General features: G+C 36.9%; 2 protein-coding genes across 2 annotated transcripts; both read right to left on the bottom strand.

Moving 5' to 3' along the window:
• Nucleotides 1–1,384: 1,384 nt before the first annotated feature.
• Nucleotides 1,385–2,836, bottom strand: LOC135688051 (uncharacterized). Its single transcript, XM_065204748.2, has 2 exons — nucleotides 2,537–2,836; nucleotides 1,385–2,223 (listed from the first exon to the last, which is right to left on the bottom strand). Exons 1-2 carry the CDS (start codon nucleotides 2,693–2,695, stop codon nucleotides 2,002–2,004), a joined length of 381 nt encoding a protein of 126 aa, XP_065060820.1. The 5' UTR covers nucleotides 2,696–2,836; the 3' UTR covers nucleotides 1,385–2,001.
• Nucleotides 2,837–7,703: 4,867 nt separating this feature from the next.
• On the bottom strand, nucleotides 7,704–17,132 carry LOC135689801 (UV-stimulated scaffold protein A). Its single transcript, XM_065207152.2, has 3 exons — nucleotides 15,885–17,132; nucleotides 15,006–15,396; nucleotides 7,704–14,742 (listed from the first exon to the last, which is right to left on the bottom strand). The coding sequence occupies exons 1-3, from the start codon at nucleotides 17,041–17,043 to the stop codon at nucleotides 14,358–14,360; spliced, it is 1,935 nt and encodes a 644-aa protein (XP_065063224.2). The 5' UTR covers nucleotides 17,044–17,132; the 3' UTR covers nucleotides 7,704–14,357.
• Nucleotides 17,133–17,145: the final 13 nt, after the last annotated feature.

Genomic DNA, 17,145 nt, shown 5'->3' on the forward strand with positions numbered 1-17,145 from the left:
AGTGTGAATGATGGAAGAGTATGCTCAGATCTAGAAAATGTGCTCAGCATGCTTAAAAAAGATCTCGAAGATTTACATTTAAATTTGTCATGAAAATATAACACTTTTTTGTGCGCTGAGAATTCCAGGAAAACGGGTAGAAGATGCTGGTCGACCATGCATGCCACTTTTGTCAATACCAACAGAAACATTGGAGGAAAATTCCTGGAGCAAAATTGCATTATCTATTGTTTGGATTATCTAGGTGGACGATATTCTGCAGAGTTGAAGAATATGGATTAATATCTACAGCAGATCAGCGATTTTTCTGATGATAGGCTCGATGAAATCATTTTGGATTATATCTCAAGGCATGGTTCGACTACTGGAGAGCCATACATAAACAATTACTTAAGGTCAGTGGGGATGCATGTGCAGTGAAAAAGGGTACGAAGCAGCATCAACAGGGTGGGTCCTCGAAATGCAGCTCTGAAGTGGGGTGACTTGGTGTCACGGAGGACATATAGTGTTCTTTGGCCAAATTCATTATGGCATTTAGACCGTCATCATTCTTTAATTAGATGGGATTTCGTGATACATGGCTGCGTCGACGGAAAGTCGAGAAAAATTATATTCTTGAAATGCAGCACAAACAATCTTGCAAACACTAATTAGCCCCCTGAAGGCTTGTTCATTTTTGATATTTTTTGATGGGGTCTTATTCGAAGAGGGGGGGGGGCTTATGTGAGGTGGGGACTTCAGGGGGCTAATTCGAGGATTTACAGTATATATTATAAGCTGCCTGGTTAAATATTTATTTATGTTATGATGTCAGATATGTCTGCAGAATACTGCTGACAGATTTTATTTGTTTGGTAAAATCATTTGTTTGGTAAAATCATGATAAAATCATTTTAGACATTAAGAATTTAGCCATTATTAAAAGACCTCGTTTATTTTAGCAGGATTTTCTTTATGAGCATTAACTAGTTTTTACCAAAAGTATGAATTTTTAAGGTAATTCTTTAAAAGGCCAGAGACAACCTCAAATGGCAAAAATCATCAAATTTAAGGGGGCAAATTCAAGGATTTACAGTAGCAATGAGGGCTTATTCGAGGAGGAGGGCATATTGAGCATTTGTAGTTCTAGGATGGGGGCTTATTGGGGGGGGGGCTTTTTTGAGGGGGGTTCCAATTCAAGGATTTACGGTATATCCTAGGAGATGATCTGCAACTGCAGGAGAAATGATCAATGCCCCCATTTAATGGGTTTACCCTGGGGTTTACCAGACTAGCAGCATAATCTATTATGCTCAGGTACACAAAACAGAAATTCCTGATAACTACAACAACAACTAAACATAGTAAAACTTGCAGAGAGAGAAGAGAGAGAGAGACAGTTGCATTATGAATGAATTAAATATGAAACTAAAATTTTAAAATTCAGAGCTGTCCTGTTCTATACACTTTTTAAAGTGTGGCCACAAAAGCATGTAGCAAATATCATATTCTAAAGAGGCACAAATCAGAAATTCTAAAAATATTGTAAAAACTCAACCAGCACTTCAATTATAAAATACACAGCATTGTAGAATTAAAAATTAACGAGTTTACAAAGGGTCAAAATAAATTTTCCAGGTCTAAATTCTTGCTAAGAGCAGTATCTTGGTTAATCTTACTTGAGGATAAAAATAGAGATGTTTTTGTAATGGGACATAAAAGAAAACAACTGCACTTGATAACATTTTTGACAAATGGTTCCAGTTACAAATGGCCACATATAGACCCATAGCAGTGTATTTTAAAATAAAAGTCTCTATTTTTGACATAGAAGCCATCTTCTGGGCAGATACCTCAGCTCATTTACCTCTTTTGCATCCCCAAGCTACAGAATGGATATTGATGGCAAAAGAGACAAAGAGATGTTTCCTCCTTTTTCAGCAGAATATCAAGACATGCCTTTATGGACAAAAGCCTGACAAACATTGCAGATTCCCATTATCAAGTAAAGCACGAATATGTTCATTGGATGGTGCAAGCTTCAGACTTGTCAACATTGGGAGCATTTGAAAACTTAGCAAGACATATTGCCTGCAACCATTTGCTGTGCTCTTCTGTTGTGTTTGCCAAAAAATAAAACGTCCTCTTGCATTGAGTAGGTCTAATGCTGAAACTATTTTTACAGCCATGTTCCTCACCATCTTCAATCATTGCTCCGGCTAAAGGAAGTGACTTTATGAGATCCTGAAAGAAAACATACTTTACTTAAACAAAGTTTCAAATCTAAACTAACATATATAAAATATCATCATAAACTACGCAAAAGCAATTATTCTATTCCCTCTGACATCTTGCAATGATTATTTTGATTGGTCCCTAAAAAGGAATCAACCAGTGTGCATTCTATTAACCTGAGACCGAAGATCTTTAGCCTTCAGTGTGGAGTAATCGTCTTTTTCGATGCGTAGTTGTGCAAATGGTAATTCTAAGTTTAGTACTTTCGTTATAAGTTTAAATGAAATGAAACATGATGAATAAGAGCCTCGTATTTATTTACCTGCTCTGAATTTCCGTACTTAAACTGGTTAGATTCGATTTTAGCAAATACTGGTGACCACCTGTTGGATCTCTTCCCTTTCTTTTTCAGTAGGCCAGCACAAGCTTCAGTTTTCTCGTCACCAACGTTGTCTTCATCTGGCAAGTTCGTGCCTGCCATTTTCCATAGAAGTTAAAATATTAAGAACATATAAGCGATAACACAGGAGGGTTCATGTACTGTACTAGAAAAGCCTTTATGACAATTTCTCGTGATGAAACAAGCAAATCAAAAAAACAAATTTGCTGTTGGATCAACCTCGTTTGCAAATGGCGATTATCAAAACAACACGACGTTGTTGCGGGAGACAAAACATTGTAGCAGGGGTCTTTATCGTGAGGTAGTATAAACTCTATTTTAAGAATTTTTTAATTTTGACAACAAAACCCAAAAGATCACAATGAAATACCACTGACGTCCAAAAATAAGAAATTACAAATTGACTCAGGGGCGTGGTGGGAATTTTTATGGGCCGGGAAAATTAGTTTCAGGGGCACACCAATTTGATTCTAATTGTTTCTTGTTGTCTGATCACTTATAATATGTTAGACAGGGCCATTGTGAGGCAAGCCTCCCCCCTCCCCCCCACACACACAGCCCCGCAGTTGCAACACCCCTGATGTTAGAATTGAGTCCCAATTTTAGCAATCATCCTCTTCCCCCAGGAGATTTTGAAGAGGATGGTCCCTATAGAAGGGCAAAGCCCCTATAGAGCTAAACTGCTTTTTTGTGGGAAAACTTCAGGTCTTGTCGGAAATTGAACACGGTTGTATATGCTTATCTAATTGCTTCGTTTTGATAGGAAAAAATTTAAAGCTAAATAAACATAAGAATATCTGAATATATCAAAGGATTTATTTATTTCAGTTCCGATCTCGTTATCTTATGTTAAAATTTATGAAAATATATAAATGCTTGTTAGATTTTTGCCGGAAAATTTAGGTTTTTCACCCTGCCTATTAATTTTTTAATCTAGGCCATTGTCTGATGGCTAATGCACATGCTATCGTGTAAATCTGTATGACATATATATTGTTGTATGTTGCCCTGTTGCAATCACATTTTTTGATAGAAACAGAGGCTTTTCAAATTTCTTTAGCCTAAGCCCTCAAAGATGAGAAACTCTTGACAAAAATATCTTTGCAAACCACCCAGGCAGTCAAAGATTCAAACTGCTTCTACCTTACTTCATTCGTAGACTTTTGTCATGATTGTCTCTATTAATGATATTTTGTTGTAATGGAGAGGCATTATTATTACTTTGAATTTTTTTTAATTGATTTCTTATTTATGGGCCCCTATGGCCACGGGCCCCCGGTACAGTGACCCCTCTGACCCCCCCCTCTTCTCAGCACTGGCTGGCTACATACAAACCGTAATGCTTCAAATGCTTTTTTAGGGCGAACAAGAAACTTTTTTCAAAGTTTTTTCCATTACATTTTGGAAATTTTTTCTGGTATTGTCACTTATCTTTAAAAATCAGATCAAGCAAGTATCTCTTGTTTGCTAACTTTCTGGTAAACTAGGCTTCACTAAGGAACATCATTTGAGGAAGAACTACGGATTTTTATTGGTAAATAAAGTCTAAAGAACAAGTACAATTCGGGAGGAAAGCTGGGTATGCACTCGAAATATGAATGAACTTGAAATGGGTTTTGACACGCTCAATTTTTGTATCAGTTTTGCATATTGTGAGTGTGTTGCATCAGTATAAGTATAATATTGTCTTTCCAACTGCTAGGTAAAAGGAAAACCTGTTTTCAGATTAAAATACGTTGGCAACTATGAATACTGTTGATGCTGTCTCTTCCCATTTACGAAATATATCCAAACAATGGATAAATATTTCTGTCACAAAATTTAATTCCTGTCCCGCAGTTCAGGCACCACTCAGCCATTGCGCTAGCAGTGACTATAGCCCACCCACTTTTTTTGCAGTAATAGGCTAGAAATGTTTTTGAAGGTTTACTCTAACGCAACTTTGGATAGTCTACTCCTATGTAGTAGCAGTTCTCATTAACTGGGAACCATTTTTGTTCTTTTTCTAGGTGTTTTATCTTTTTTAATGATATGATGTATTTTCTAACTCGGTTAGCTTGGTTTTTTATTACCCTCGAGCTAATTATATCTATTTCTATGGTTCTTGATATCTTCTCTGAACCAGACTCTTTATGAAAATTCAATAGAAATAAGCAAGCATTTTCTAAAAGAGGCGTTTTCCAGCGTTCTAGAGGGCATGGCCTCAAAAATTTTCGGTCGCACCCATTTCAGCCCCTCCACTTTTAGAGTAGTGCGCAGTCCCTGCCGCAGTTAACGCTTTGTAAACTTCATACGACGGACACTTCCAAACAGAAACATACAGTAACCCAAAATACTTGTGTCCTACTTGTGTCCGATAATTGAACTAGGGATTGTAGTCTGCTAGCTCGTAATTGAAATAGCTAACAGGCTTCGGTCGCTTACAAAATTTCATTTATTATAAATAACGGTAAATACTTTTAAAGAAAAGGTGATAAATAAAAGTGGAATGCGAGGAAATTCGCTTGAAACATTCGTCTTCCTCGCTTCAATTCTATTTTGTTGACCATCAACAAGAAAAGCTCAGAGAAAAAAGTCCTTTAGTGCAATAAAGTTCATAAAATTCATGAAGTTGACAGCATAATCATCACATTATTCACATTGATGTACCAAATAACATACAATAAAAATAAGGATATGCGTTTAATTCTTTCAACGTATCTCATTAAACGTTATTCCCTCATTAAGCTGGCTTGCACAACTAGCATTTTCCTATCATAAAACATAACGCAATTTTGGCTGTAAATTCAACGAAATGATTATTATGCTGACTTTGTTCTGCCTGCCTTTTCAAGGTCTAAATGCTCTTTCTTGTCCTCTTGTCCTCTCCTATCGTTGTTACATTTGTGAATTGTTTTTAACTCTCCATCTTTATCCGAAAAACATTTAGCTTTGGAAATGACTTATTATTATTAGATGACTATTAACGCGATCCATATTCTGAGGAGAAAATCCACGCACCGAGGAGAAGGAAAAATCAGTATTAACAAGATCGATCGTGATTAAACACAATCCTGGCGAAAAAATCAGCTTGAACCGTTTCAGCCAATCAGGGCCCTGTATTTGCCATGGAATTCATGGACAGAAAATTTGCATGTTGACAGGCGCTAATCCTCATGACAGGCCTTAATTACATTTGATTCCTTTGATATACCGCACGCGTGATACGCAATTTTATTGCCTAGGTAGATCTCACCGGTTCTTCTACGCTCGAGGCCGAGGGGCGAATTCAGTCTTTGAAAATCTTGTACAATTTCCGTTAAAATCATATGGTTTTATGTGAAAATCCCTAGAAATTATTTTGCTTTGGTAAAAATCATGTACGCAATTTGCCCCTCCCAGTGGCTTGCGATACGCAAAAGGCTTCAAGCTAAAAATTTGGCGCATAAGGTGAAATATAAATAGGTCATTACGACGAATAGATCGAAACGGGCACAGTCTTATGCCAATACGTCGAACGGGATAATTAGCAAGGTGCCCTTTCGCCTATTCTATCAGGTCGTGTTCCTACCGCGATAGTCGATCGATGGTAGATGCACTTGCCCTTTCTCCCCGTATCCCACCTAAACCCAACGACAGTCTCGTTGGTGACTATCAGGTAAATATTAAGATTCGCGTTTAAAATTCTATAAAGTTTTTCTCAAGCGACGGTAAGCTAATTTAAAGTGGGTTATTGGCCAAGAATAAGCACACGCATACGTTTCCGAAAAAAGTTTAACCAAAAAACAGTCAAATAGCTCACCATCGACACTAGAATATATTACGTCAACTTACCAAGTCAAAATGTACCATCTTTCCCGCATTTTCCGACATTGAAAAGAACCAACTAATTTGGCGCCAAATTCCATGCCTCTTTCCACGTGCTCCTAACCGAGCTCCTAACCACCACTGAGTGGATTTGAAAATGATTTGTAGAAGAGCTTCTCATGGAGCTGTGGACACTCCATTGAATACGATTAAAATAATATTCATTTGTTTCACAATACCTGGAGTTATAATAAATTTCTCAAGTTTCCTCGTGTTCCAGTGAAATGTAGCGCAATTTGCCTAGAACCACACACTTGCCAAGCTCTCCCGCGCGAGATGTACAATGCTCAGAATATCTTTCCAACTGTGAATTCTACACAGCCACTGACAGGTTTATATTGCCTCTGTTTTTCACGGAAGCGCCGCGCTATTCAAGCAGCAGTTTTTTTCTGGTTGGCAACATTCACATCGCATCTCACGTAAAGTCTTCCAACAGCCAGTATCGTGATATGCAGTCTTCGCAAACATTGAGTAAATAAGGGGTGGGGGGGGGGGGGGTTGAAACCAAATAAAAAGAGGCTCAACTGGTGGTCAATTTCTTGATATTTTGCGTTTTCGAAAAAATTTGGGGCTATAACCCCCCACCCCCTGCTCCGCTCTGCGACACCAGTTGTTGTGGGAGGCTATGAATTCAGCTAAGTAATAAACAAAATAGAGATATAAAGGGAGTCGATCTTGCTGTTCATATTGAGATTAATTTAGCCGTTAAGATATTTGGACATGGTTCCTTTGAAAACCAATAACTTTTTTACATTTGAAACAAAGCGACGTAAACTGTATAGCAATTAGTTGAAAAATATTAATTGGATGTTTTTGGGTGCGGTTTTAAATGTTTCCCATTATTCTCAAAGTCGCTTGAAGTTTCATGAGAATACTTAAAGACTTTTTTCATTCGAAAAGCTTAAGTGAAAAATTTTTGCATCCGATCTAGTCACACGCCCGGTGGGCTCAGTCAATTCGTTCACTGTATATCATGTGTGGTCGTCCTGCAAGGAGAAACTGGACCCTAATCTCTGAATCTGGGATGCGTAAATTGTACCCTTCTCTCTGACTTTGCTAACCTTTCGGTCCCCCTTATTGCTATGAATATTCAAGCTAGGGCAAGTATTTTTTAAAATCAATTCATGTAAAAACCATTTTATTTCTTAAACTTATGTCAAAAAGCATATAAATGAGCCGAAATCAGTAAATTTGATTTAACAACAATTTCTTATGGCTCTTGATATTAATTGACAAAATATGACAGCTGTGAAATTATAAAAGCAACATATTGCTTACTTCACAACACATTGCTTACTTTGTTCGATGATGGTCGTGAGTCCTGGAGGGGAAGGTGTTCTCAGGGTAGGCTTCTGAGTACTATAGGACACAGAAAAATAAAAAGAAATTTACAAACTGCAAATAGAAATAAAGGAAAGGATTTGGCCGTGCATTTAGGGAATATTGCACCTTAAATTTTTTGCATCAAAAAGCTGCTCGGCATTTTCAATTTAAGTGTTGACTTACTGTTATAAAGGTAATTTTGAAACTCCCATTAACCGTTTACTAAATATTTCAAGGTCCCCATTTGTTTTAATTCCTTAAAAACTTTTCCAGACTAAGTGCTGAACCTCCGTTTATTTTGACCTATTGCTTTTTCTTGAAAAATCGCATATGGCGCATTAATATTGATGTCCAGTAAATCCTCTATTTGACTGAAGGGGCTAATTTTTTTTAGACAATGAATGCGCTCCTTTCTTTTTTATGAATTGGAAATTGGTTTTTTGGAAATTAAAAGAAATGAACAGAGGGAAATGAACAATTTGAAAATTGTAAGAAGGAATGGCCCTCTCCTCTCGATTTACCCCTTTTCCGACGGCCCAGTCAATCAAATTTTGCAAACTTTTAAAGACTTTTTCCGAACATAATTTTGACAACACGATGCGGTTTTTTTGGACTATTCAATCTAACCTTTTTTGCTGCAGCTTTTTTGAAGGGCGCTAGCTTACGTCACGGTCACGGATAAGGGAAGGTATTTTGGAGCCTTCGCAAGGTATTTTGTTCAAGTGGGTGTCCAAGTTTCAAAACTTAACCCATTCCCCCAACCCATATTCAAATTCAAATTCAAAATTAAAATTTATTTAATTAAGCAACATTCTTAAAAGGTCTGTTGATCATTGAGCAAAAATCTGTGTACCTGAACACACTATTGTCATTGTTATTAACATAAGAAGCAGAAAATCGTTAAATAATGTTCGTGAAATGTTGTCTAGGACACTGAGATAAGGGCTATCGAGCCTGTTACACATGCTTATGTCTTCTGTATAATTATTAATATTACAAAATTTGAAATTCCAATAACAATTAACGACAGTAACAGAACAAAATTACAGGAAAAAAACTATGAAATTGCATAAAAGGGAAAAGGGGAAGACGCGGCAACTGATAAATTAGGGCAAGTTTTGTATAAAGAGACGAAATAGGGGTTTTCGACCACATAAGATGTGATCATTGCAACCCTCATGCCTACAACTGCTGTCGGCATGCTATAACGAACTCACGTATCCAGGCGTCAAGGCTTTGTTTCCAAGCGTTACCACATGAGCTTCAACAGTATCCAAGCGCTCGCGTCATTATGAAAAATAGCATCTAAGCGTTTTTTCGCAAACAGGAAGCTACACTTTGTAATATGACTTGTCATGGATATTCCAAAATACAGTCCACAAGCAGATCATGCGATTTTTTTCAGGTTTACCATAGACCTTTTGTTAGCACAATGATATTTCTTAAGAATTATGTAGAAAGCTTTTTTTATCTATGTAGTGTTGAGCAAGATTTAGTTTTAACATTTTTTCTAGAATATCCATTCATCTATTGTTTTTTTTGCAAATTTCAACATGGTAAGACTTCATTTTGATGTGTGCCAAGTACTACATTCAAACAATATGGTTGAAAATTCAAAATAACTCCAAACACTATAGGAATCGACCCCGCTTGAAGATTCTATATACAGGGGTTTTTGGTCTATTCGATAATTATGGGTAAGGACTTTCCTTGTGCTCTGATGCTTTTGGGTACCTAATTTTTTTACACTTATCGGTTCAATCAACACACACATAATAATATCAAAAATAGGATTCAATGAACAGATATGTTTTTCAAGACAGGTCTCCAAGAGTAAAGTTCCTGTTTTATTTACCACCCTGTTTTATATTCGTTTCAAAGTTATAGGCGAACATTTTTGTTGCAAAAGATCCCGTACCGAATATAACTCCTTTCTAGTTATACACTCCTTTTTATAAAAATACTAATTTTGTCAAGCCTCAAAAAACATTATTATAAAACAATATTCTTACGGACAAAAAGAGTATAGGGATATAGTTTACTTTTAACAAGTATCCTGTCAGAGCAAATTTTAGAATGGGGGAGGGAGAGGTCTCTAGTGAAGTGGCTCCATACGTAGTTTGTTACCATTATATCTGATGCCACAACGTTAGCGAAAAAGTGGGGGGGGCCTGAGTTCCAGATCCCAAACTAAAATATTTTTAGAGTCTGAGGTTCAGGCTACCACCCATCTAGCCCCGCGGCTCTGGCATGCCCGAATAGCCGAAGATTAGTTTCCCATTGTAAAATAGAGCAGGATTGTGAGTTTTTATGTTCCCTTCCTAAACGTCAGAACCTGTATGGTCCATTGGCATGTTGATTTGCTTGAACAATAGTTCCCAAAAAATTTGAATTAATTTAAATCTTGCTTAACCCTTCCCACCTGTGGGTCCCCCCAGTGGTCCTACACACAAAATTTAGGCTAAAAATTCAAAATTTACGAAATCCCTCAAAAATTCATGTCCAATATAATTTTTAGACGCAAAATTCACAAATTTGGCCCTCTTGTCATTTGCATTCGCTTCAATGGAACCTTGTTGTGCCATTATCTGCCGTTCTTCCCAAATCAAATGAAAATTTCTTTATCATTAAAGTCAAAATGAAACCCCATGAATTTTCGTAAGAGAGAGAGAGAGAGGGGGGGGGGGATGCAGACACCAAAGAATTTTCAACATAAATTTCTAGATTATTTCCAGCTTGCCATACCAGGTCCAACATTGGCACAAAATCGTGCAGTAGTGTACATACATGAATGTCTTTTTAGAGTATTCATTAGATGCTATTTTTCATAATGACGCGAGCGCTTGGATACTGTTGAAGCTCATGTGGTAACGCTTGGAAACAAAGCCTTGACGCCTGGATACGTGAGTTCGTTATAGCATGCCGACAGCAGTTGTAGGCATGAGGGTTGCAATGATCACATCTTATGTGGTCGAAAACCCCTATTTCGTCTCTTTATACAAAACTTGCCCTAATTTATCAGTTGCCGCGTCTTCCCCTTTTCCCTTTTATGCAATTTCATAGTTTTTTTCCTGTAATTTTGTTCTGTTACTGTCGTTAATTGTTATTGGAATTTCAAATTTTGTAATATTAATAATTATACAGAAGACATAAGCATGTGTAACAGGCTCGATAGCCCTTATCTCAGTGTCCTAGACAACATTTCACGAACATTATTTAACGATTTTCTGCTTCTTATGTTAATAACAATGACAATAGTGTGTTCAGGTACACAGATTTTTGCTCAATGATCAACAGACCTTTTAAGAATGTTGCTTAATTAAATAAATTTTAATTTTGAATTTGAATTTGAATATGGGTTGGGGGAATGGGTTAAGTTTTGAAACTTGGACACCCACTTGAACAAAATACCTTGCGAAGGCTCCAAAATACCTTCCCTTATCCGTGACCGTGACGTAAGCTAGCGCCCTTCAAAAAAGCTGCAGCAAAAAAGGTTAGATTGAATAGTCCAAAAAAACCGCATCGTGTTGTCAAAATTATGTTCGGAAAAAGTCTTTAAAAGTTTGCAAAATTTGATTGACTGGGCCGTCGGAAAAGGGGTAAATCGAGAGGAGAGGGCCATTCCTTCTTACAATTTTCAAATTGTTCATTTCCCTCTGTTCATTTCTTTTAATTTCCAAAAAACCAATTTCCAATTCATAAAAAAGAAAGGAGCGCATTCATTGTCTAAAAAAAATTAGCCCCTTCAGTCAAATAGAGGATTTACTGGACATCAATATTAATGCGCCATATGCGATTTTTCAAGAAAAAGCAATAGGTCAAAATAAACGGAGGTTCAGCACTTAGTCTGGAAAAGTTTTTAAGGAATTAAAACAAATGGGGACCTTGAAATATTTAGTAAACGGTTAATGGGAGTTTCAAAATTACCTTTATAACAGTAAGTCAACACTTAAATTGAAAATGCCGAGCAGCTTTTTGATGCAAAAAATTTAAGGTGCAATATTCCCTAAATGCACGGCCAAATCCTTTCCTTTATTTCTATTTGCAGTTTGTAAATTTCTTTTTATTTTTCTGTGTCCTATAGTACTCAGAAGCCTACCCTGAGAACACCTTCCCCTCCAGGACTCACGACCATCATCGAACAAAGTAAGCAATGTGTTGTGAAGTAAGCAATATGTTGCTTTTATAATTTCACAGCTGTCATATTTTGTCAATTAATATCAAGAACCATAAGAAATTGTTGTTAAATCAAATTTACTGATTTCGGCTCATTTATATGCTTTTTGACATAAGTTTAAGAAATAAAATGGTTTTTACATGAATTGATTTTAAAAAATACTTGCCCTAGCTTGAATATTCATAGCAATAAGGGGGACCGAAAGGTTAGCAAAGTCAGAGAGAAGGGTACAATTTACGCATCCCAGATTCAGAGATTAGGGTCCAGTTTCTCCTTGCAGGACGACCACACATGATATACAGTGAACGAATTGACTGAGCCCACCGGGCGTGTGACTAGATCGGATGCAAAAATTTTTCACTTAAGCTTTTCGAATGAAAAAAGTCTTTAAGTATTCTCATGAAACTTCAAGCGACTTTGAGAATAATGGGAAACATTTAAAACCGCACCCAAAAACATCCAATTAATATTTTTCAACTAATTGCTATACAGTTTACGTCGCTTTGTTTCAAATGTAAAAAAGTTATTGGTTTTCAAAGGAACCATGTCCAAATATCTTAACGGCTAAATTAATCTCAATATGAACAGCAAGATCGACTCCCTTTATATCTCTATTTTGTTTATTACTTAGCTGAATTCATAGCCTCCCACAACAACTGGTGTCGCAGAGCGGAGCAGGGGGTGGGGGGTTATAGCCCCAAATTTTTTCGAAAACGCAAAATATCAAGAAATTGACCACCAGTTGAGCCTCTTTTTATTTGGTTTCAACCCCCCCCCACCCCTTATTTACTCAATGTTTGCGAAGACTGCATATCACGATACTGGCTGTTGGAAGACTTTACGTGAGATGCGATGTGAATGTTGCCAACCAGAAAAAAACTGCTGCTTGAATAGCGCGGCGCTTCCGTGAAAAACAGAGGCAATATAAACCTGTCAGTGGCTGTGTAGAATTCACAGTTGGAAAGATATTCTGAGCATTGTACATCTCGCGCGGGAGAGCTTGGCAAGTGTGTGGTTCTAGGCAAATTGCGCTACATTTCACTGGAACACGAGGAAACTTGAGAAATTTATTATAACTCCAGGTATTGTGAAACAAATGAATATTATTTTAATCGTATTCAATGGAGTGTCCACAGCTCCATGAGAAGCTCTTCTACAAATCATTTTCAAATCCACTCAGTGGTGGTTAGGAGCTCGGTTAGGAGCACGTGGAAAGAGGCATGGAATTTGGCGCCAAATTAGTTGGTTCTTTTCAATGTCGGAAAATGCGGGAAAGATGGTACATTTTGACTTGGTAAGTTGACGTAATATATTCTAGTGTCGATGGTGAGCTATTTGACTGTTTTTTTGTTAAACTTTTTTCGGAAACGTATGCGTGTGCTTATTCTTGGCCAATAACCCACTTTAAATTAGCTTACCGTCGCTTGAGAAAAACTTTATAGAATTTTAAACGCGAATCTTAATATTTACCTGATAGTCACCAACGAGACTGTCGTTGGGTTTAGGTGGGATACGGGGAGAAAGGGCAAGTGCATCTACCATCGATCGACTATCGCGGTAGGAACACGACCTGATAGAATAGGCGAAAGGGCACCTTGCTAATTATCCCGTTCGACGTATTGGCATAAGACTGTGCCCGTTTCGATCTATTCGTCGTAATGACCTATTTATATTTCGCCTTATGCGCCAAATTTTTAGCTTGAAGCCTTTTGCGTATCGCAAGCCACTGGGAGGGGCAAATTGCGTACATGATTTTTACCAAAGCAAAATAATTTCTAGGGATTTTCACATAAAACCATATGATTTTAACGGAAATTGTACAAGATTTTCAAAGACTGAATTCGCCCCTCGGCCTCGAGCGTAGAAGAACCGGTGAGATCTACCTAGGCAATAAAATTGCGTATCACGCGTGCGGTATATCAAAGGAATCAAATGTAATTAAGGCCTGTCATGAGGATTAGCGCCTGTCAACATGCAAATTTTCTGACCATGAATTCCATGGCAAATACAGGGCCCTGATTGGCTGAAACGGTTCAAGCTGATTTTTTCGCCAGGATTGTGTTTAATCACGATCGATCTTGTTAATACTGATTTTTCCTTCTCCTTGGTGCGTGGATTTTCTCCTCAGAATATGGATCGCGTTTATTATATATTAAATTAGCGCATATTAAATGACTTACAGAAAAATTTTGAAAGCTATGTATAATACATATATGCGATAGTTGACTGTTTTAGATATATGATATCGCTGATATAAAACATATAATATAAAGCATAAAAACCTCGTAATTTCAATCTTTAATTTTGTTTTTTATTACATTTGAATAATTTAATTTCATTTTATTTAAAAATACACCTTGGAAAACCAAAAAACTAGATGCTAACTAAACGAGTTTATCACTCATAATGATAATTAAAATTTGAGCCAAACTTTTCCAGATTTCTCCTTTTGGTAACAGTACTTGTTGCTTCTTCTACTCTTCGCAGTGCTCCAGCACTTAAAACCTTCTTCTCTAGACGCTTTCTACAAGAATTATCAATCTTTTTTAAATCTGTCAGCCTTGTATACCTAAGCTTACTTTCACTAGTCTTTCCTTTTCGTTGTTTCTGCCCTGCTCCCAGGTTAGTGCCAATTGCCATTGCAACATCCTTACGTATCTCATCAGCTTCTTCTTCGTCTCTTTTTCGCTTTTTCTCTGCCTCAATTGTCTGGTCTTCAGGGTTTGTTGGCTCACCAACATCATTTCTTGGTATAATCTTCCCATGAAAGTTACATTTCACCCTGCCAAAAGAGTGGGATGAGAAAGTGGGGAATTTGGAAATATATAAAATTAGGGCTCCCTTGATTTTTCAAATGTATTTACAGGGTATAAAACAAATAAGAATACATAAGAACATTTAACAGAATTCTGTTCATTCCTAAAAACTATTTAGGGATGCAGTATTTGTACACACAGTGATTCTATCGCATTACAAAAAAACCCTATAAATATAAAAATTATGTGGTTTGAAAACAGTAATGATTTGCTATGAAATATTTGTTACCTGTCTTGCCTCTCACACAGTTTTCCATTTGGCATTGGTGCTCTGCACTTCCATTTAACCTTCTCAAATGTACCTGCGAATATCATGGCACGGCTCCTTAGTGACTCCTCAAGCCCTGCTGGAACAAACTCTTCATTGTGCTCTCCATTACACCAAAATTTATGCAAAGAGTCATTTTTGGTTATTGGTGTGATGTGCAACTTTTTAGAGCTCCAGTACCTTAAGTCATTATCAAAAGGAATAACAGGTGCTTTCTTAAGGAGCTCCTTTGCCTTTGCTTCCTTTTCTGATGACACTGGTAATTCTGATTTGTCTCTTGAAGAGTGTGACTCTAATTTGTCTGTTCTCCATGATTTACATTCCTCTTCCTGGCTTGTAGCCAAGATCCCTTCTGAAAAAAGAAGAATTCTAAACTGTAAAAAACTAACTACAATCAAAATAACACAGAAAGTGGACAGAAAACTCACAGGAAACAATAAGGGCTCGGTAACCCTTAGTTAAGAGTCTCCATGATGGAAACTATTAAAAAATCTGTCTTTGAAATCCCAGAGCTTGATTTGGCAGAAGCGGCCTAGCCAAAAAACACATTTATTATACCACAGCTCTGTTGGGTGCTTCTGTAGGTGGACAAATGAATTGAAAGCAATGATTGATTTTGCAGGGAGTTTACACTGCAGTAGCAGCAAATTCCAGTGAAATGTATGTAAAAAGCTAAATTTTGAAAATGGCATTATTTAAGCACCTGATCTTTCCAAACTACGTTAAATTTTCAGCACAGGCTTCTTTCAAAATGAAATTTCCAATTCAATGATCTCCATTGATAAAGACATAAGTTTCAATAGAGACTTATTATGGCTATGATTGAAACTGCTTTGATACCTTCATTTGCTACAATGAAAGTTTCAGACTCTGGAACATCTAAAAATTCTTCATCATTGTCACTGTCATTAATGCCAAAGTTATCACTTTCTGTATCCTGTTTCTTGTGAATAATTTCAAGATCTTTGTGCTTATCAAGCAAATCCTGAAGTTTGTTTTTCAAGTCAATGCACCTTTGTATCTGGTTACTACCATTATTACACTTTGTCAATATGTTGATCCATTTGTTAATATGAGGTAAATATCTGCTCTCTGTTTCATTGACAATATCTTGAAGAGACTTCAATAAATCTGCATTATCCTGTGTCTCATTAATTACAGTTTTTCCTAAAGGTATAGTTATTGTCAAACTGTAGTTTTTCCCAGATATTCCATGATAGCTACAAGTATCTGTGCTATCATCTAAAGTCTCTGCTGCTACATCTTCTTGTGACCCATTATCATCATGGGAATTACTGTCATGCAAAAAGCTAGTTCCTTGCTCCCCATCCTCTGTTCCATATAAATCACAAGGTCTTGGCAAAATTAAACTTAAACAGTTATTTCCTTGTAACACTGATGACTCAATTTCTGTACACATATCTTCCATCTCTTTTCTTACAGTCTCCAATGATCTTTGTTCAATTTCTCTGCGCCTTCTTTCCAACTCTTCTTCTCTGTTTCGTTCTAAGGATGTCCTTGATCTCATTCCAGCAAAATCTACCCTTTTAACGTTCTTCAAATAGTCATAGGCAAGCTCTAGCTTCTTGTAATGTTTTCCGTACTTTTCGTTCCAACTATCAATCCTAGACAAGGCAAATAATTTCAGCTTCTTTGCAGTGCTAAGCGGAGGTGGTAATTTTTTCTCATCGCTTGTTTCAAGGCAAAGCTCCATTATCTGCTGGAAATCTTCGAAAACAAGCTGTCTAAATACGTGTGACCTACTGAACAGTTCATCTAATATTTGAAAACAAGAGAATCGGATTTCAGAGTGCTCCTTTTCCATTTGAGAAAGTATAATGCGATACACCAACTTTATGTTGGAATCAGATTTCTTGCAAATCCTTTTCAAAGATTTGAGAGACTTCTCGCTAAGTTTTGCCTCCCCACTAGTAGAGAGTTCCTCAACAAGTTCGAAGAGCTGTTCTTCGTCATTTTTCTCCAAACACTTGCTTTCCATCTTGTCGTTTCATTAGACTTGACTGTGAGTGATAAATAACAAACAAAACGTAGAACATTTACATCCTGCCTCAGTTTCGCATTCAAAACAAATTCACTTTAG

This window comes from Rhopilema esculentum, chromosome 10 (genome assembly GCF_057945365.1).
Source record: "Rhopilema esculentum isolate cy_ngs chromosome 10, ASM5794536v1, whole genome shotgun sequence".
Taxonomy (NCBI): Eukaryota; Metazoa; Cnidaria; class Scyphozoa; order Rhizostomeae; family Rhizostomatidae; genus Rhopilema; species Rhopilema esculentum.